This window comes from Mustela nigripes, chromosome 14 (genome assembly GCF_022355385.1).
Source record: "Mustela nigripes isolate SB6536 chromosome 14, MUSNIG.SB6536, whole genome shotgun sequence".
In the NCBI taxonomy this organism is placed as follows: Eukaryota; Metazoa; Chordata; class Mammalia; order Carnivora; family Mustelidae; genus Mustela; species Mustela nigripes.
The window spans coordinates 78,901,054-78,921,021 of NC_081570.1; the positions used below are offsets into that span (position 1 = coordinate 78,901,054).

General features: G+C 38.7%; 2 protein-coding genes and 2 non-coding genes across 6 annotated transcripts in view; 3 read left to right on the top strand and 1 right to left on the bottom strand.

The window, feature by feature from the left end:
• Positions 1-4,864: 4,864 nt before the first annotated feature.
• RPL5 (ribosomal protein L5) lies at positions 4,865-14,460 on the top strand. Of its 2 annotated transcripts, none has more exons than XM_059375405.1 (8): positions 4,865-4,973; positions 5,998-6,067; positions 6,149-6,264; positions 7,397-7,531; positions 9,039-9,241; positions 10,539-10,713; positions 13,754-13,842; positions 14,291-14,460. In XM_059375405.1, the coding sequence occupies exons 1-8, from the start codon at positions 4,971-4,973 to the stop codon at positions 14,388-14,390; spliced, it is 891 nt and encodes a 296-aa protein (XP_059231388.1). In that variant the 5' UTR covers positions 4,865-4,970; the 3' UTR covers positions 14,391-14,460. The 2 variants fall into 2 exon arrangements, with proteins under 2 accessions (XP_059231388.1, XP_059231387.1); XM_059375404.1 differs by having other exon boundaries at positions 4,872-4,973; positions 10,539-10,716.
• Positions 10,370-10,465, top strand: LOC132002356 (small nucleolar RNA SNORD21). The gene has a single exon (XR_009399844.1). It is a non-coding gene; the product is annotated as a small nucleolar RNA SNORD21 (small nucleolar RNA).
• On the top strand, positions 13,937-14,073 carry LOC132002360 (small nucleolar RNA SNORA66). The gene has a single exon (XR_009399847.1). It is a non-coding gene; the product is annotated as a small nucleolar RNA SNORA66 (small nucleolar RNA).
• A 236-nt stretch (positions 14,461-14,696) lies between the features above and the next one.
• The window catches only part of DIPK1A (divergent protein kinase domain 1A), a 122,349-nt gene continuing 117,077 nt past the window's right edge, over positions 14,697-19,968 (bottom strand). For both annotated transcript variants that reach the window (XM_059375403.1, XM_059375402.1), the window contains 2 exons: positions 17,794-17,970; positions 14,697-16,700 (listed from right to left, as the gene is read on the bottom strand). In XM_059375403.1, the coding sequence (XP_059231386.1) occupies positions 15,888-16,700; positions 17,794-17,970 (990 nt within the window). In that variant the 3' untranslated portion in view covers positions 14,697-15,887. The remainder of the gene's footprint in view (positions 16,701-17,793; positions 17,971-19,968) is intronic.

Below are 19,968 nucleotides of genomic sequence, written 5' to 3' on the forward strand. Positions count from 1 at the left end.
TAATATCTTAGTGGTAACAATGTAGAAATTTTGCTGAAATGAAGATACAAAAAAGAGCTTTTTTTAAAAAAATGTATTTATTTATTTGACAGAGAGAGAGACAGCCAGAGAGGGAACACAAGCAGTGGGTGGGAGAGGGAGAAGCAGGCTTCCTGCTGAACAGGGAGCCAGTTGCAGGGCTCGATTCCAGGACCCCGGGATTATGATCTGAGCTGAAGGTAGACACTTAAGGACTAAGCCATCCAGGTGCCCCATGATAAAGAACTTTAATGGGATAAATATAATTCATTAATTGTGTATATTTTTGTTTTTTTAGTCATTCAAATACCAATATCTTATCAATAGAACATCCAGACATAACTATGGTGGCAATCATAATTATGTTTGGTTGTCTTTGATATTTTGCTGACTTTTGGCTCTGTAAAAACCACAGATTTACACATTTTTAAAGTTTATTCTTTCATTGAGGGAGAATAATTATTTTTTCCTAAATAAAAGTAGAAGTTTAAAATAATTCTAATGGATTAATATCAATGAAGAGAATCCAACCATAAAGTAGTCCATACTATTTGTACAATATCCTTCAGTGTATAACCATAAATTTAAATAAAGCAAAAATAAATTGCAAAGAAAAAAAGTTGAAATAACATAGGATGCTTTTTTATCATAATTATTAAAGTTGGTGATTTGAGTACAGAACCAGCTGATTAGGGCAGTAAATAGTTATCTCAAAATTATAAAACATAGGTAACATCCCAGAAATCTTTTCATATTTTGGTGTGAAACCATCAGAACAATGAAAGAATCACTGATTTATTTCCTATTTTGAATATGTTTGACATATTTGAATTTGACAAAATTGAATTCACTTTCATTTCAAATAGTAATAAATATTTCCCACTCCAGGGCACCTGGGTGGCTCAGTTGGTTAAGCAACTGCCTTCGGTTTAGGTCACGGTTCCGGAGCCCTGGGATAGAGTCCCGCATCAGGCTCCCAGCTCCATGGGGAGTCTGCTTCTCCCTCTGACCTTCTCGCCTCTCATGCTCTCTTTCACTGTCTCTCTCTCAAATAAATAAATAAAATCTTAAAAAAAAAAAATTTCCCACTCCAGCAAGAATTGATGTTTTCTTTTTATTTTGAAATAATTTCAAAATCACACATTTGTTTTAAAAATAGTACAAAGAATTTCCATATATTCTTTTCCCAGATTCCCCATTGCTAACATTTTAATACATTTGCTTTATTATTTTCTTTCTCTTTACAAACACAAACACACATACATATGTGTATATGTGTATACACACACATATGTAATTTTTTCCTGAGCCATATGTTGAGAGCAAGTCACAGAAATAACGCCTATTACTCCAAAATAGTTCAGAGTATATTTTCTAAAAAACAAGAACAGCTACACATAACCATAGTATATCTATCAAAGTAAAATTAACATTGATCTATTATTACCATCTAATCTACAGATTCTTTTTTTTTTTTTTTTTTTCAGATTTTATTTGAGAGAGAGAGAGAGAACATGAGTAGAGGGGAGGGGCAGAGGGAGAAGCCAGCTCCCCGCTGAGCAGGGAGATCCTGAGATCATGACCTGAGGCAAAGGCAGATGCTTCACTGATTGAACCAGCCAGGCACCCTAATCCACAGAGTCTATTCATATTTCATTGATTGTTCTGAGAATGTCCTTTGTACAAAGGAAATTAGTCTTCCTTTTTATCTTTTTTGTTTCCTGTCTAGTATGTAATCCAGGATTACACACTGCATTCAACGGTCGTGTCACTTTGGTCTCTTTCAATCTGGAATAGTTCTTTTTTGTTGTTGTTTAAAGATTTTATTTTTAAGTAGTCTCTATACCCAACATAGGGCTAACACTCTTGACCCCAAGAACAAGAGTCACATGCTCTACTGACTGAGCCAGCCAGGCACCCCTGGAATAGTTCTTTAGTCTTATCCATTATGATTTTGTCATTTTTGAGAGATAGAGACCAGTTACTTTGTAGAATGTCACTCATCTTGAGTTTGTTTGTGGTTCATCAGGTATCAGAATAGTTAAATTATATAATTAGATCAAATTACATAGATTTAGTAGGAAGTACTTTTGTGTTCTTCTCAGTGCATTATATCAGGAGGCACACAAAGTTGGCTTTTTCCATCACTGGTGATTTTTAACTTTTACCACTTGAACAAGATTATGTTCTTCAAGGGTGCTAGACAAGTTTCCCTGGCTCCCAGTGTCACCAACTGCACTGGCTGAGCCAGCCAATGCTAGCCACAACCCCCTCATCCTGCGGAATGCAACCAAGGGGAATCGATACATATGTTTTTAATTTTGTTGAAAGATTTATAAGTAAGAGAAAGAAGGATAAGGAGGATAAATATGTTTAATTCAACAATGTGTTAGGTTGCTTAGTAACTTCTAAATATTCAGATGCCTCTGTGTGGGCCTTCATACATACTCTTGCCCTAAAACATGCAAAAGTTAGGGGTGGTCATATTTCCAGGGAGACTTTCCTTCTGGTGCTTCCAGGGTAAGCAGGATCTGACAAAGACATGTGGCATCTTTCATGGCTAATAAATTAATGAACCACCAAAACAAAGATCTTTTTTTTTTTAAGTTTTTATTTATTTATTTATTTGACAGAGAGAGAAATCACAAGTAGGCAGAGAGGCAGGCAGAGAGAGGGGGAAGCAGGCTCCCCGCTGAGCAGAGAGCCCGATGCGGGGCTCGTTCCCAGGACTCTGAGATCATGACCCGAGCAGAGGCTTAACCCACTGAGCCACCCAGGCACCCCCCAAACAAAGATCTTCAAGTATTTTCTATAAATACAAATAACACAGATCTTTTCTTATGCTTTTCTTTTTTTCCTTTTAAAGATTTCATTAGTCGGGGCGCCTGGGTGGCTCAGTGGGTTAAGCCGCTGCCTTCGGCTGGGGTCGTGATCTCAGAGTCCTGGGATAGAGCCCTGAGGGCTCTCTGCTCAGCAGGGAGCCTGCTTCCTCCTCTCTCTCTCTGCCTGTCTCTCTGCCTACTTGTGATCTCTCTCTGTCAAATAAATAAATAAAATCTTAAAAAAAAAAAAAAAAGATTTCATTTGTCAGAGAGAGAGATAAGCATGAGCACAAGCAGGGGCAGCTTCTGGCAGAGGGAGAAGCAGGCTCCCCACTGAGCAAGGAGCCCAAAACAGAACTTGATCGCAGGACCCTGGGACCATGACCTGAGCCGAAGGCAGACACTTCATCAACTAAGCCACCCAGGCAACCTCTTCTTTCCTTATACTTTTGATGGTTACTCAACAAAGATTGAACCACACTTGCTTACAAGGAGTGTTTTAACATTTCTCCTTGAGAGCTCTGTTGATAATGGTCAGAGTGGACTCCATGTACATTTTCCCCGTTATGTAAGAAGTTACAAATTGAAGCTAGAGGAAATTGGCATCATAACTCTAATTTTTCTAGTGACAGTTTTTTGGAACCCACTTAAGCTTGTCATCCTATATGACAGACCTGTCTTTCTGCTCTAACATTGAGCAGTTGATGCAATGAATTTTTCCTGCTAAGTAGGATGGTACTATTTTAAACGGCTGTGTGGGTAATTGATCTTCTTTTCCTGGTAGAGTCAGTATATTCCATTACTGGGCAAAACAGGATTTGTTTTCTGCTTTCCTTTTTTTTTTTTTTTAAGATTTTATTTGACAGAAAGAGACACAGCAAGAGCCAGAACAGAAGTAGAGGGAAGAAGCCTACTTCCCCCTGGGCCCCACGTGGGGCTCAATCTCAGGACCCTGGGATCATGACCTGGGCCAAAGGCAAATGCTTAATGACTGAGCCCCCCAGTCACTCTTGTCTTCTGCTTTCCTGAGACCTCCTGAACTGATTAAATTAAGATTGAGGCCAAATTAAAAACGCAGATTCCTGGACTCCAAACCAACAAGTTTGGTTCAGTAAGAGGTGGGGGATATTCAGATTTCTGCATTTTAGCTAATACCCACGTGATTCCCATGCAGTAGTCCAAAGACCACCTTTGAAATGCTGTTTGGTAAGGGCATACTTTCTCCTGAGCTGGTTTTTGTTTGTTTGATTGGTTGGTTGTTGATTGGTTCGCGTGTGGAGAATGAGTCAGCTCATTCCCTTGTTAGAATGAGTTTTAAAAGAATGCGGGGGAAAGGACTTAGAGAAAAGTTAAGCTCTGACTAGCTCAGAGTGATGGAGGGACAGAAAACGAAAGAAGCTGTCAAGAAACACGATGGAAGCAAAGGGAAGGAGAAAACAGAGCGGTGAGTAGTTCTTTTATCATTTAACAAACCCCGAGCACTTAGAACGTCAGCACGAGTGCTGCTGGAGATTCAAGGTGAACTGGGGCAGGGGAACCCACCCTTAGAGAGTTCACAGGCAACAGCGGGCTGAAGGAAGTTGGAAGGTACTGTGGGAAGGCGGAAGGGGCCCCTTACTCTGGTTTGAAGGGCTGGGATAAAGCTTCCAGAAGGGATTCTGTATGCTCTGGAGCAGGACGAGTAGTCCAGGAGGTAGTACCCTGGAGGGGTCCAAAGTGCTTCACAGCAAATATATTCTATTTAGTTTTAAGTATTTTTTCCTATTTACAAAAATCATATATGTTTGTTACGAAGCAACTTATTAGCACAGGAAACTGAAAACCTCTTATAATCCTCCCGGCTACTGTTTACCGCCCATCCCGGTGGGGATTACCAGCCCGGAGTTTGGGGACTCAGTGGCACTCAAGTTCTGTTACCGCCTGGCGAAGTCCGGCATCGGTCCTCCCGCCAGCAGGGGACAGTGCAACGCACGCCTTGAACTGGCGCGCTCTCTCTTCCACACGTCGCTCGCGTGATCGTCAGTGCTACATACTGCGCCTGCGCACGAGCCGAGGCCTTTTCCCCCAGCCGAGTGTTGCTGGGCCTGCTGGTCTGTGGCGAGGCGCGGACGCCGGTCTCTGATCCGCAGGATGGTAAGTCGATACTGGGGAGTCTGGGCTACGTCTGCACGCGGGTTCTTTGTCCTTTCCCAAACGCCAGCGTAGGGTCCGTCTCGCACGGTGCAGGGGATGGATGGCGTTGGATTGAGGGTTCTGCTGTAGTAGGGTTGCCGCTCCCAGCGTGGCCTTAATGGCTGCCGCCGGCCGCGCAAACTTTGGGGGAGGGGTTGACAGAGAACATCAGGAGCTAGGGCGGCGGATTGAGGAGGGGGGGGATGAATTAAGTTGACAAGTTTAGGGGATAATGCCGGCTCGTCCGACCTGGCATCGGCAGTGGGGAGGATTGCATGCAGTTGGTCTCACACTGGGGGTGGGGTGGGGGGAGGAGATGCCTGAGTGGAGATAGGCTGCGGCTCTCCGGACTCATCCACCACTGACTTGTTTCCATGGTTTTTTTCGGGAGTGTGGGGTTGGTGGATCTTTCAAAAGTGGCTTTTAAACCTAGCAGTCAGCCTGGAGGCTGTGGCTTCTCTGGGCCCCAAAAGGGAACTCATTTAGTTGGTATGTGCTTCCTATCTCCTGTCTTCCTATCTCTTTCTCTAGACTGTTGCTGCGCCACTTTTTAAGGATTTTGGGGATGGGGTGTGTTGCTTTGATAGGTGGGAAACAATGCTGATTTAATCGGAAGTAATTGCCAAATAGGCTCTTGACCAGATGAGTTTCGTGGCAAGTGGTTTAGGCTTTGGAAAAACGTGCGTGAACAGTAGGAGGGAAATTGGAGGTTAGGTTTCCAAACTGGGACACAGAGTGTTCAGAACAGACTGACGTTAGGAGAGATTGATTGCTATCTAGACCAGCACTTTGGAAAAGTGACTGATGAGAAGTAGAAAAGGTGATTCTTGACCCCCTGTGTTTTGAGAAACTGGACTTCACAAAAGTGACAGCTGAATGGGTTCACTTTTGAAGCTAAAGTGTTATTTTGTTATGCAGTTAACTCAGATGTCAAAAATATAAACAATTTATCAAAGTTTTAATAACATTCTTTTTTTTCTTAAAGGGGTTTGTGAAAGTTGTCAAGAATAAGGCTTACTTCAAGAGATACCAAGTGAAATTTAGAAGACGTCGAGGTATGGTCACTTACTCATGTTCACAATTTTAGAAGAATCTGCAGTGGAATAGACTTTTCTTAAGTTACTTTTTTCTTTCAGAGGGTAAAACTGATTATTATGCCAGGAAACGCTTGGTAATTCAAGATAAAAATAAGTACAACACACCTAAATACAGGATGATCGTTCGTGTAACCAACAGAGATATCATCTGTCAGGTAAGTAGTATTCTAAATTCAAGCAATGAGTGGTAACCTCGCCTCTTTAACTCACTGCTGGAGAAGTTGTACTTAGGCAAAACATGTATGGATTAAAAGGTCCCCCTAGTGCCTGGCATTGTAAAAACATTGAGTAGTAGTTTTCCTTTTAGTAGGTCTGAAGTTGGAGCTTGAGTGGGGAGGGTGGTACTTGAAAATACTCTACTGAAAATCAGCCATGTATGACAATCCTGACCAAAGTAGTTTAATCTTGTTTTCTAATTGGCAGAAAGAAGATTAGAGAAATCTAGGCTACTATGCTATTTTATAGGGGTAAGAGGATAAATTTGAGGCCAAGTAGAAGGTTCTTGCACATTGCAGTTCCAGTAGAATAACAGAAATTGTCACGGACTAAATTCCTGACCTGCTGTACATAGCCTTATGTGCCATATAACCACTCCTTATTGAAGAGGTGGGTAGTTGTGAAGTTTTAATTAGGCTCTTAAGATTGTTTTTATTCCTGCTTCTCTTTGAAATAGGTTTTGATAAATAGGTATGAAGCTTTCTCCCACATAAAAGACCTCTACAAAGTAGCAGTTAGCTCCTAGAAATGAATTTTCTGGGCTTTTACAACTAGAGTAAATTTTTACAGTTAAGACTTTTTGAGTCTTTGCAGGGGGCAGGCACACCTATTTTCTGGGCAGACTAATTTTTTGGTTGTGAAGACAATGTGTTCCTTCATACCTGAGTTCAGATAAGTAAACAGTGTCAGAAACATTGGACTTTGATATGCATAGTTCAGAAGATATTTGAAATAATCCGATTTCTTTCTGACTTTTCACTGTGCCTCTTTGATTCATTGGCTGATGCAGCTAAGAGTCTATTAGGAACAATAGTCCCTAACTTACTCAAAGGCATTTCAATGTTTACAGTCTATATGGTAATTTTAGCTCTGTTTTGCAATATTATGACATACATTTACAGAAGTAGTTGACCAAGCCATAAACTCTTTGAGTGGGTTTAATAAAAACAGATTCTAAGTGTTGCAGATTTGTTTCCCACTTTTTTTTAAGTCCTTTGAAAAAGAAGACACCTAGAATAAGTAAGCAGACAGTTGAAAGCACAGGTGACTAACCTGTTGTTTCTCTTACAGATTGCTTATGCCCGCATAGAAGGAGATATGATAGTTTGTGCAGCTTATGCTCATGAACTCCCAAAGTATGGTGTGAAAGTTGGCCTGACAAATTATGCTGCAGCATATTGTACCGGCCTGCTGCTGGCCCGCAGGGTATGTAGAAGAAACCTTTAAGTAGTATATTTTGGACCTAGCTCATTGTTTGGAGTTGTCTGAAAGGTAGATGTTGATAAATGAGGAAGATACCCTCAGCTGTGGCTTCTGAGGAGTGTCTGCTGTTGAGCTGTTGCTTGTGGGGTCATCAGGAAGGATAGCTTTATAAATACAGAATTTGAGACAGCAGTGCATTTTCTAATACTCTGGGGAGGTAATTTTTCTGGTTTTGTTTGTTTGTTTGTTTGTTTTTTGCATTGTTGAGTAGGTCTAGATCAGTGTGAATCTAAACCAAAGAATGATAACCACCAGCCACATGTGGGTGTTGAACACATGAAATGTAGCTAATGCTACTGAGGAACTGAATTTTTACCTTAATTTGAATAGCCATTTCTGGCTAGTTAGTGGATACCTTGACTTTGCAGACCTTTGCCACTTAGAATAGATCTTCTATCAATCAGTGTACATTTAAAATGCAGACTTTACACCCTTGGAATCTGTATTTTAATAGGATGTCCAGTTTATTTATATACATGTTAAAGTTTGAGAAACAATGTCTTAAATTTGGATTGGGGGTTAGCCATGGGTAATGGATTTGGTTTTAACTATCTTTGCCTCTGGGTGGCAGCATTTCCTGTAATATGCAGGAAGATGGAAATGTGATTTTGTCTTATTTTTCTTTTCTCAAGTTACTGATCTTGTTTTGCATTGGAATTGTTAAGCATGCATTGTTGTTAGGGACTATATCTTTATTGATTGTAAACAAGTTTGGGTAAGAGTGGGGAACAATGTCATACATGAGAGGAACATTGTATATAAGTCACACTGGTAATACAGTAGCTAGATGTACTGGCAGAAGATTCACCCTTATTAACATTAATGTATTTGGAGTGTAGAGCCATAAAAGATGTTCTCTTATGCCCAGATGCTTCTAAGATTTTAATCAAATTAATCAAATTACATGTGGTAACATTTAATACTTGGTTCTTGAGTTACTGTAGCCAAATAGGACTGAGGAAATATGGAAAATAAATTTCTTGAATAGATATGGTTACATCTTAATTGATTAATGCATAAATAAGTATGGGCATGTAGGAAAGATACAGAAGCTATAAGACAAAGGGGTGGTGAAATTGAATATTTGAAGATTGTTTTTGTAGCATCTTAGTATTTAAAAGTAAATTAGTACAGAGGGTTAAGTGAATTTTGAAGGAAAATTTTTCTAGGTGTCAGGTCATTAAAGTTGTGACTTTTTTTTAAAGATTTTATTCCTTATTTATTTGACAGAGAGAGAGGGAACACAAGCAGGGGGAGTGGGAGAGGGAGAAGCAAAGCAGGTGCCCTGCTAAGCAGGCATCCCGATGCACGGCTTGATCCCAGGACTCTGGGATCATGACCTGAGTCGAAGGCAGATGCTCAACGACTGAGCCACCTATGTGCCCCTAAAGTTGTGACTTCATAATGTTAGAATTATTTGAATATATTTAGACTGGCTTTTTGTTAATAGCTCCTTAATAGGTTTGGCATGGACAAGATCTATGAAGGCCAAGTGGAAGTGACTGGAGATGAGTACAATGTGGAAAGCATTGATGGTCAACCTGGTGCCTTCACCTGCTATTTGGATGCAGGGCTTGCCAGAACTACTACTGGAAATAAAGTTTTTGGGGCCCTCAAGGGAGCAGTGGATGGAGGCTTGTCTATCCCTCACAGGTAATAGAGTATTCAAGGCTTCATTGTTTGGACTGCCAGTATTTCCATTTCTAGCTGATTAGACTTTGGAGATTACTGGATGAATCAATTAAATTAGTACGTAGCTATCCTTGTGTACCTTGTGTACCTGCTATATCCTAGTACTCTACAAAAGGAACCTGCCAGGGCAGGATGGAATTGTAATGTGTTTTATAAAAAAGATTGAGGTTCAGAGATAAAGGATTTGTTCAAAGTTTTGGAGCCAGTAGTGGGAAAGCAGGGATTGAAACAACTAGCTTTTGTGTTGTAGCTTAGTTTTGGTTAGAAATGAGCACCTCAAGTCCACTCCCCTCCCAGTGTATTTTCTTTTCTTTTCTTTTTTTTAAAGATTTTTAAAATTTATTTGACAGATCACAAGTAAGCAGAGAGAGAGGAGGAAGCAGGCTCCCTGCTGAGCAGAGAGTCCAATGTGAGTGGGGCTCGATCCCAGGATCCTGGGATTATGACCTGAGCTGAAGGCAGAGGCTTTAACCCACTGAGCCACCCACGCACCACCACCCCCCCAGTGTGTTTTCTTTTCATTCAGAATGAAAGTTGGTTTACTCATTTATGGGAACTCTCAGCTCTAGAAAAAAAGTTTGAGAAAAGGCTTATGACAGCTCTCAGCTGGAAACAAGATTATAGACCATTCTCAGAAGTTTAGTAGATTTGAATTTGTTAAGTCCTAGGTTTTGAGTTAATGGTTTTTGTTCTTGTTGAGTAGATGCATCTTTAAAAATGATTAATTAGCTTCTTAGAGATATTTTAGAGGTTGGTGAATCCTTAACAAAAATATTAGGTTTTGGGGTTGGGGAGGATAGCCTTTAAAATGTGACCTAACTGGAACTTCTGTAATGGTGGAGCGTATTTTTTTGAGGCCTGCAGGTCCCTTGCAAGACACCTGTCAGATGTGGTCTTCAAAAAATCACTTATTCCCATGTGCCCTGAGGCAGCACTGAGAAATTCTAGGATTTGGAGGGAGCAGTTTTGAACCTTTTCTTGTGTTTATAAGGAGAACTCATTTTAGTAGTGGGAACTTGGTACATTTCATGGCTTTAAATGTACTTGTAGCATGATTTTCTCTTCTATCCTGGAATTCAGAGATAAGCTGCTGAATGATGATATCCCACTAACTGAGCAGTCAGTAGTTGGTCCTTTGGTTGCATATGATGCAATTAATTGTTTCAAGACGGGACTGATGGCAGCTACTGAAATGAATTCCGGTTAGTGAACTGATTTTAATCCTTATAATACTAAAAGATGAAAAATTTTATTTTAGTACCAAACGATTCCCTGGTTACGATTCAGAAAGCAAGGAATTCAATGCAGAAGTACATCGAAAGCACATCATGGGTCAGAATGTTGCAGATTATATGCGTTACCTAATGGAAGAAGACGAAGATGCATACAAGAAACAATTCTCTCAATACATAAAGAACAACGTAACTCCAGACATGGTAAAAATTTTAACTAAAAATGCCTGTATTAGTTAATTTATAGGTTTTGTTTTTTTTTTAAGACTTGACAGATTACAAGTAGGCAGAGGGGCACACGGTGGGGTGGGAGGAGCAGGCTCCCTGCTGAGCAGAGCTCTTAGTGTGGGCTCTATCCCAAGACCGTGACCTGAGCCGAAAGCAGAAACCTAACCTACTGAGCCATCCAGGCTGCCCCAATTTATAGGTTTACTACTAGATTTTGGTGGGTTTATTAGTAGTTTTATTTCGGGTTAATCGTTAAAAGTTGAACATGAGTATGTTAATAGTATAAATAAACAGTTCTTAAAGTGCAATGAGATGAACTTGGGGTATTGAGTGAGGGTAAGTTAAAAGTCAAATAGGATAATTATAAAGAACTAGACTTACCAACATGCTTTTAGGAATTTCTTAGCTACTGAAGGTCTCAAGGATCTAAATATGAAGTCTTTGGTGGCTTTTACATATTTGACTGTTCTAAATCTGTAGACTTAATTCCTGTGGTCATAGTTAGAATCATCTGTCCTGTCTGATAAAAGATTCTAGTTAACTAAACTCATTTTGAAGCCATGTGGAAGAAAGGTTCTTTTTAGCAAATAAGTTCTATGTTACGGAATTTCTGAATGTCTCAGCGTGGATGTGGGGAGTTGTACAGATTAGATCACTAGTTCTCCTTGATGTTGCAAATGTGAATTTAATGTTGGAAATTTTATCAGCCTAAAGTTGTATCTTTAAGACTGACTATTGGGGCGCCTGGGTAGCTCAGTGGGTTAAGCCACTGCCTTCAGCTCGGGTCATGATCCTCGGGGTCCTGGGATCGAGTCCCGCATCGGGCTCTCTGCTCAGCGGGGAGCCTGCTTCCCTCTCTCTCTCTGCCTGCCTCTCCATCTACTTGTGATTTCTCTCTGTCAAATAAATACATAAAATCTTTAAAAAAAAAAAAAAGACTTGACTATTAACGCACCGTAGTCATGGAAGATGGGCATAGAACACAAAAATAGCATTAATTTTTATAAAACTTGTACACAACTATGGAGTTGTAAATAAATTGTTACCTATTAAATGACTGTTATGTTAGTGCACAGTTTCTATTTTCATACTTCTTTGGTTATGAAAAAATTTTTTTTGAGTGAGTGAGTGCACAGTGGGGGAGGGGCAGAAGGCATCCAGCATGGGGAGGGGGCTCAGTCTCAGGACCCTGGGATCATGACTGAGCCAGAATCAGAGTTGGATGCTTAACTGAGCCATCCAGGCACCCTGTGAAAAAAAATTTTTTTTTTTAAAGATTTTATTTATTTATTTGTCATAGAGAGAGAAGCGAGAGCAAGCACAGGCAGACAGAGTGGCAGGCAGAGGGAGAAGCAGGCTCCCCACCAAGCAAGGAGCCTGATGTGGGACTCGATCCCAGGACGCTGGGATCATGACCTGAGCCGAAGGCAGCCGCTTAACCAACTGAGCCACCCAGGCATCCCGTGAAAATTGTTTTTAAAAAGAGTTGTAATTGGAAAAGATCCCTTTCTGTTATTTGTATGCTTAGCACACAGTCTAGGGCTAATAAACACATAACTTGAGTTTTTTTGAGCTAGGAAAGGGTAGGATGCCATTAGTTTATATTAGTAAATGCAAGTGCATGTTAGTTTTCAGAAACCCATACTTGTATATTATTTAATTACCCTTGTTCACTCTGGTAAATAGGACTTTTACTTGTGATTATAATTCTACTTGGCCTGCATAATTTTTCTTCCTAAGACATCTCTTGCTCTGGTAATGTTAAACTTGTTCAAAAACTTCAAAATCTCAAGCTTCAAAATCTCACATCTCAAGCCATTTTCTAATGCTTTCCTATATATTTGATATATTTCAGCTGGACCACTCTTAGGCTGATGTACTTTTCCTGGCTAGCTCATCAGTTTGATCTTTGGAGGCCTCTTATGCATGCCTGCTAAACTCCTCTGCTGACATCTGACATGTCTCCAAGAGGAAAGTGGTCTTTACTTAAAACTCAGTGCTGTTGTCTACATACATGGTTGTGAATCCTGTTTGTCTCTTAGGAAGGAATGGACCGAGTTGCTTAGATTTATTAAATGACTACATTTGACATCATCAAATGGATTCGTTAAATACAGTGGAAAGTCATAATAGAGTGCAGAGGTAGAGAAATTAATTTTCAGGAGGGATTTAGGTCTCATGCAGTGTTTGCATTATTTTCATTTGCTAAGTTTTACACAGATGCATGATTTTAGAGTTGGATTACTTTATTCTTTAGGGGCATGTAATTGCTACTAGATTGGGATAGTGAATGTTCAGGTATTTTATAGCTGTTTCAGGACTTGATCTTCCATAGAATCAATAGTCATTATTTAGAGGTGGTACTTGAAATAATTCAGAGAATTTCAGCATTGGTTTTTGATGAGTTTTAGAACAAAATTCTCTTTAAGATCTAATTGGATGGTGTTTGGGGGTTTTCTGGTGCAGTTCAAATCTTCTGTTTCCACAGACACCTAGTAGCAGTAGATATGTAGCATTGGAAGACCTGTCAGATACTGATGGAAAATACAAATCTGGGAAATATGGGAGAACAAAAATGAATTTATAACAATTCTTTGTACTCTTCCCTGTATACTCTTCCTCTTACCATATTAAGTATTTTGTTTTGGCACAAATCCTCACTTGAATAAAAGAATTTAGGTCAGATAATACTTAAATGAACATAAATGTTTTTACAGAAACCCATTTGCTCTCAACTTGAGTGATTCAAAGTATAGCTGAATTCCTCAGAAATACATGCAAATTTTTGAGTGTGAGTTTTGTAAATAGTGTCAGTTCACATTGCCAATGGTAATTTCTTAAGAAAATGTGGGTTACATGTAGAATTTAAAGAGCTACCAGGGTTGGCCTAGTTCCTTTTGACAGTCTGGTTTAGGGATAAAAATAGAACAAGTAGTAGAATGCAGTGCACATTATATGACTGTTTAGGGCATGTGAAGTGAAACCAAGTACTGTTTGCTTTGCTTTCTTTCAGATGGAGGAGATGTATAAGAAAGCTCATGCTGCTATACGAGAGAACCCAGTCTATGAGAAGAAGCCTAAGAAAGAAGTTAAAAAGAAGAGGTATGCATCTTACTGTTGTCTTTTCAAGAGAAAGAGGTTAAAAGGAGTTCCTTACCTTGTTTCTTCTTATTCACACTCTCATTGAAGTTGTGCAATGCAAACTCGATCACTAGCTCTGCATGATGTTGCAGAAGTGAGGGGAACCAGGTTTGCTAAAGCAATTGTGGTGATAGAAATTTATTAGCCTCAGAAGGTACTTACTGAGCTGACCTGTTCTATCCCAGTACAGTATAACTACCAATTACTGCAGTTAAACATTTATTGTTTGTTTGTTACCAGTTACTCCATCTTTAAAGTTAGATTAAGATCATAAATAAGTATGTGTATTAGAACTTGGATTGTTTGACCTGATCACAGTCTTTTTCAATCAGAGTTAACTATTTTCTATCCTCTATAGCGGTGATACTTAAAAATTACATTTATCTCTTTATTTTACTTTGTTTTGTAGGTGGAATCGTCCCAAAATGTCTCTTGCCCAAAAGAAAGATCGGGTAGCTCAGAAGAAGGCAAGCTTCCTTCGAGCTCAGGAGCGGGCTGCTGAGAGCTAATAAACCAAACCACAATTTTCTATTAAGATTTTTCAGATAAAGACAATAATAAACTTATTCATCAAGCAGCTATCTGTGTTAAACTCTTATTAATGAAACTGTAGGAAATAACCTGAAATACAAAAGGAGAGGAGTTGACGGTTTTTTTTTTTCTTTGAAAAACAAGTATGACTTCACATACTGACTCAGAGTTCACACCTGCTTCTCAGGCTTGTTTTCCCTGACAGGAATTATCCCTCTGGTTGTATGATGTGCAGCCCTCCCGAAACAGTCTGGCAAGCAAGAGACCAACTGTGCACTAGGAAATGTTTCTTCCATTCATTTATTGTAACCAGATGGCTGGTGGGAAGAAAAAGTACCTTCAGAGTAAACAATTTTAAAATAAGCAAAACTGGTGCTAATCAATGGCTTTAATTTTTGAGAGAGAGCTGTTTCAGTGAAGTTCACATAACTAACACTTCAATCAGGTGAAACTTTCGAGCAGAATATATTGGGTCTTCAAAAGAGGTATTCTATGTTACGGAGATGTTGAAAGGTACATGCCAGATCTTAACATAAAAATAACATTAAAGGGCAAATAATAACTTGCATATCAAGTTTACATGAAACAAATTTACATGCCTCTTAAGAAATAGCCCTTTGGCCAACAGGAAATACTGTTCAAAAATGGAAAATTGTTACTAGAAAGTTCCATAATTTCAGAATCTGGCTCCTAATGTCCCACTTCTCCATAGCTCAAATTCAGATAAATGGATCTGGATTGGGTTGATGGCCTTAAGAATCTCAGTTTTGAAGGACAGAGCTCATGGACACTAAGAAGGACCCATCAAATCTAGGATGATGAAAGTTCATCCAGTTTGAGCCTCTAAAATTTGCAATTACATATTGCCAAGTATTGCCATGTTCTGATAAATTTTTACTTTTAAGAGGCTAATAACATTCTGAAGCCATTTAACATTTGATGTCTAAATGTTTAAGTCTATAAATACAACAAACCATGCTATTAACCCAACATCTGTTTACAAGTGAGTAATTTTACCTGCTTTACAGTCTTAAATTCTGTTAATGTGCAAACTTTACCATGCTAAGACTTCAGTAAATATGTATAATTTTTTTTTTTTTTTTTTAAACAGCAGCTTCAATGCAAACAATAATTCCAGCAATGGTATTTTGGCTAACAAATCTACAAAATACTCTCACTGTTTATGGAATGAGGATTTCACAGCATTATTTTAGGTCATTAGTCAAAATAGTTACACAGTGAAGGTACTGGAAAATCTACCAGGGCTTCCAACAGCAGAAATGAAATCTTTGGACCTGTTCATCCTATACCTCCTGCCATTACTTCAGCAATCAACATCTATCTCAAGATGATGACTTCTTAAAACCAGGGAAAAGGGGGTTGTGTAACTGGCAAGGATTTGAATCAAGCCATCTTTTTTTAAATGCTCAAAATTTTTCCTTACAGTTCTTCCATAATCACAATGTCCAAATGAATTAAGAGTCATTTGTATAGGAAATTTTCTTCCACAGTAATGTTTTTAGGTTATTTAGTATCAAAGAATGTTCCATTTCCATTTGATTTGCTGTGACTTTGAGAGCAATACAAGAATAAAGTTGCTTTTCCAGTTCCTCACGAATTTCACTTGGAGCACCACGCAGTAGGTAGTCTTTGAGTAACTGACAGGCTTTTGCTAAGTTGGGTTGTATCACTTCCGAAGTACACTTCATTGTACTCTGATCACAGCTAGTTCGACAATCAGTGCCATAAACACAGTCCAAATCAGACTCACAGTGACGATCCTTTATAATTTCTTTCAGGTTTGTCTCTGGCACAATTTTTCTCATGTCCACCATTTTCAAATCATACTTATCGTTATATCCTAGGTTTTTGGCACTAATATCACACATTAGGAAGTTTCCATAAGGGCCGTGGAAAACATCTTCCACAAATTCTAGGAGTCCTATGGCTATTTTAGCCTTTCTAGGCCATGATGGTGTGAACAGCTGATCCATGCTTCTTCTGAACCCAGATGGAATAAAAAGTTCAATGACCCATGGAAGGCTTATTCCGTAAAGAGAGGTATATTCAACACTTTCCATCACATAGAGATCACCACAGAATCCCATTAATTTGGGGGTATGTTCTTTATCTTGAAGTATCACCATGAGAAGAAATTCATTTAGTTGAAGTAGTGCCCATGCTGACTTTGCTTCTCCCAAGGAAACCTGGCCATCTTTGTCTCCGTCAGCCACCGTCAAGATGAGATTAACCAGTTCAGAGAGATTTCCTTGGTCACCCAACTTTGCCTAAAACGGTAAGAATTTAGCCAAATATAGGTTTGAAAAATTACTCATGTAATATACATACTAACTTTATGGGGATTACCATGCTAAGTAATAATCTTGTTACTGAGTCTCCATAAAGGAACTTAATACATCTTCAAATATTTATGATGCTTACTGAGTTAATTAGAAGTATGTTTTATATAATTGTAATAAAACCGACTTAAGTATATTTAAGAAATGGGTCACCCTAGTTCCTATAGCTCCCTGGGCCCTGTTGATATCCAACACACAAATTATTCTGTCTTATTCATACATTTACTTGCAAAATTGCCGTGTAATGTGCTGATGTCTGAAGTTATAATAAGGGTCAAATAAGGTCTGAAGTTATAATAAGGGTCAAACAGGAGAAAATTATTTTCTCCTGTTTTGTAGTCAATACATTAACAACTGTTTTCTTCAAATTGTATTGTTCCAATGGTGGTTAAAAAATATGTCCCTGTGAAGTTTCTTAAGATAAAATAGTACAAAAATGTAAATTTAAAAGTAAGATTTTAAGTGAAAATATGACACCAATAAAAAGATTCTTGGGGCGCCTGGGTGGCTCAGTAGGTTAAGCCTCTGCCTTCAGCTCAGGTCATGATCTCACATGGGGCTCTCTGCTCAGTAGGGAGCCTGCTTCCACACACCACCCCCTCCGCCTGCCTCTCTGCCTACTTGTGATCTGTCAAATAATAAAATCTTAAAAAAAAAAAGATTCTTTCCAATATTATAAATTTTTTCTTTAATATATTTAATCTTTGTATGAATATTTCTTTAAATTTTTAAAAAATAATTTTCAGTCAGGACATGTATACTAATTTTAGGCCTTCCCTACAAACTATACAGCTGCTCGTCTACTTAATTCCCCTTTCATATCTGGACATTTTTAGCTAGCATAAATAATGTTAATGTAAGCATCCTCCTCAGATTTTGTTTGAATTTTTCCCTCAAGATGGAGTCCTGGGTATAAGTTAAAGAACAGCAACATTTTTATGGCTTAGGATGAGGTCTTGCTAACTCTTTCAGAAGAATGTACCACTTCACACTAGCAACATGTGAATAGATATATACTTACTTTAAAGAGACTGTAGACCATTTCTTTGAATTTCTGTACAGTAGTTCCCCTAGTTGGCTTATCAAATAGCACTATTTCTTTCCTTGGTTCCAATTCAGTCCCAAAATCAAGATGAAGTGCTTGTTCCATTTGACATTTTACAACACCTGGCAGATTACCCCAAATCCCTAAATACATCTACGTGAAAAAAGAATGACAAATTAGTCCTTTGGCTGAGCAGAAAACTTTACCACGTATTTTTAATGTTTTCTGCCTCTTACAAAAACACACAAGTAACAAAACATTGAGATTTAGCTTTTTTCTGTAAACTTTTAAATTATAAAAGTAATTCATGCCTAAATAAACATATTTTTGACCAAGATCAATTTTACTTTTTCCAATTTTTTTATTATAAAATATTAAAAACATAGAATTTACCATCTTAACCATTTTTAGAGTACACCTCAATGGTATTACATTCACAATGTTGTGCAGCCATCACCACTATCCTTTTGTAGCACTCTTCATCTTGTAAAATTGAAATTCTATACCTATTAAATAGTAACTCCCTGTTCCCCTTTCCCACCCCACCCCCGGCATCACCATTTTACTCTCTATCTTTATAATTTTGACTTCTCTAAGCATCTCATATAAATGGAACCATACAAAATTTGTCGTTTTGTGATTGACTTATTTCACGTAACATTATGTTCTCAAGATACATACAGTTGCATGTGTCAGAATTTTCTCCTTTTAATAATAGTCCATTGTATGGATATACCACATTTTGCATTTCTATTCATCTGCTAATGGACCCTTGGATGCTTCCAAGTTTTAGCTATTGTGAATAATGCTGACCTGAACTTGGGTGTAAGAATATCTTTTGGAGACTCTGCTTTCAATTTTTTTAGATATGTGCCCAGAAGTAAAATTGCTGGATCATAAGAACAATATATTTTTAATATTTTGAGGAACTTTTTTTCAGTGGCTTTGCTGTTTTACATTCTCACCAACAGTGCAAAAGGGTTCCAATTTCTCTCCATCCTTGTCAACACTTGTTAATTTCCATTTTTTGACAGTAGCCAGCCTAACGTGTATGAAATGGTATTTCACTGTGATTTTGATTTGTATTTCCCTAATGATCAAGTGATGCTGAGCATCTTTTCATATACTTATTGGCCATTTGTGTATCTTTTTCTAAGAAATGCCTATTTAAGTACTTTGCAAAGATTTTATTTATTTATTTGACAGAAAGAGATCACAAGTAGGCATAGAGGCAGGCAGAGAGAGAGGGGGAAGCAGGCTCCCTGCTGAGCAGAAAGCCTGATGCAGGCTCTATCCAGGCTCTATCCCAGGACCCTGAGACCATGACCTGAGCAGAAGGCAGAGGATTAACCCACTGAACCACCCAGACACCCCTATATATTCCAGATATTAATCTCTATTGGATATATGATTTGCAAATATTTTCTCTCATTCTATAGATTGGATATTCTTTTGATGTACAAAATTTTAAAATTTTCATGAAGTACAATTTGTCTCTTTTGTTGCTTCTGCCTTTGGGATCAGAGCCAAGAAATCCTTGCTAAATCCAATGTCATGAAGATTTTACCCTATATTTTTTCTAAGAGTTTTATGCTTTTAGTTCTTACATTTAAGTCTTTGATCTGTTTTGACTTGATTTTTACATGTAGTATTAGGTAAAGGTCCCACTTTGTTCTTTTGCATGTGGATATCCAGTTTTCCCAGCATGGTCTGTTGAAAAGACAATCCTTGGGGCACCTGGGTGGTTCAGTGGGTTAAGCCTCTGCCTTCGGCTCAGGTCATGATCTCAGGGTCCTGGGATTGAGCCCTGAATCAGGCTCTCTGTTTGGCAGGGAGCCTGCTTCCCCCTCTCTCTCTGCCTGCTTGTTATTTCTCTCTCTGTCAAATAAATAAATAACATCTTAAAAAAAAAAAAAAAAAAAAAGACAGTCCTTTCTCTATCGAATGGTCTTAGCACTCTTGTCAAAAATCATTTGACCAGGAGCACCTAGGTGACTCAGCGGGTTAAGCCTCTGCCTTCGGCTCAGGTCACGATCTCAGGGGTCCTGGAATCAAGCCCCGCATCGGGCTCTCTGCTTCGCAGGGAGCCTGCCTCATCTCTCTCTCTCTCTCTCTCTGTTGCATAAATAAAATCTTTAAAAAAAAAAAAAA

Excerpts from the sequence above, each read along its gene's own strand:
- RPL5 (XM_059375404.1), top strand. Across the intron at positions 6,068-6,148 it reads GAAATTTAGAAGACGTCGAG|AGGGTAAAACTGATTATTAT; the intron begins GTATGGTCACTT and ends TTTTTCTTTCAG. Across the intron at positions 9,242-10,538 it reads GGCTTGTCTATCCCTCACAG|TACCAAACGATTCCCTGGTT; the intron begins GTAATAGAGTAT and ends ATTTTATTTTAG.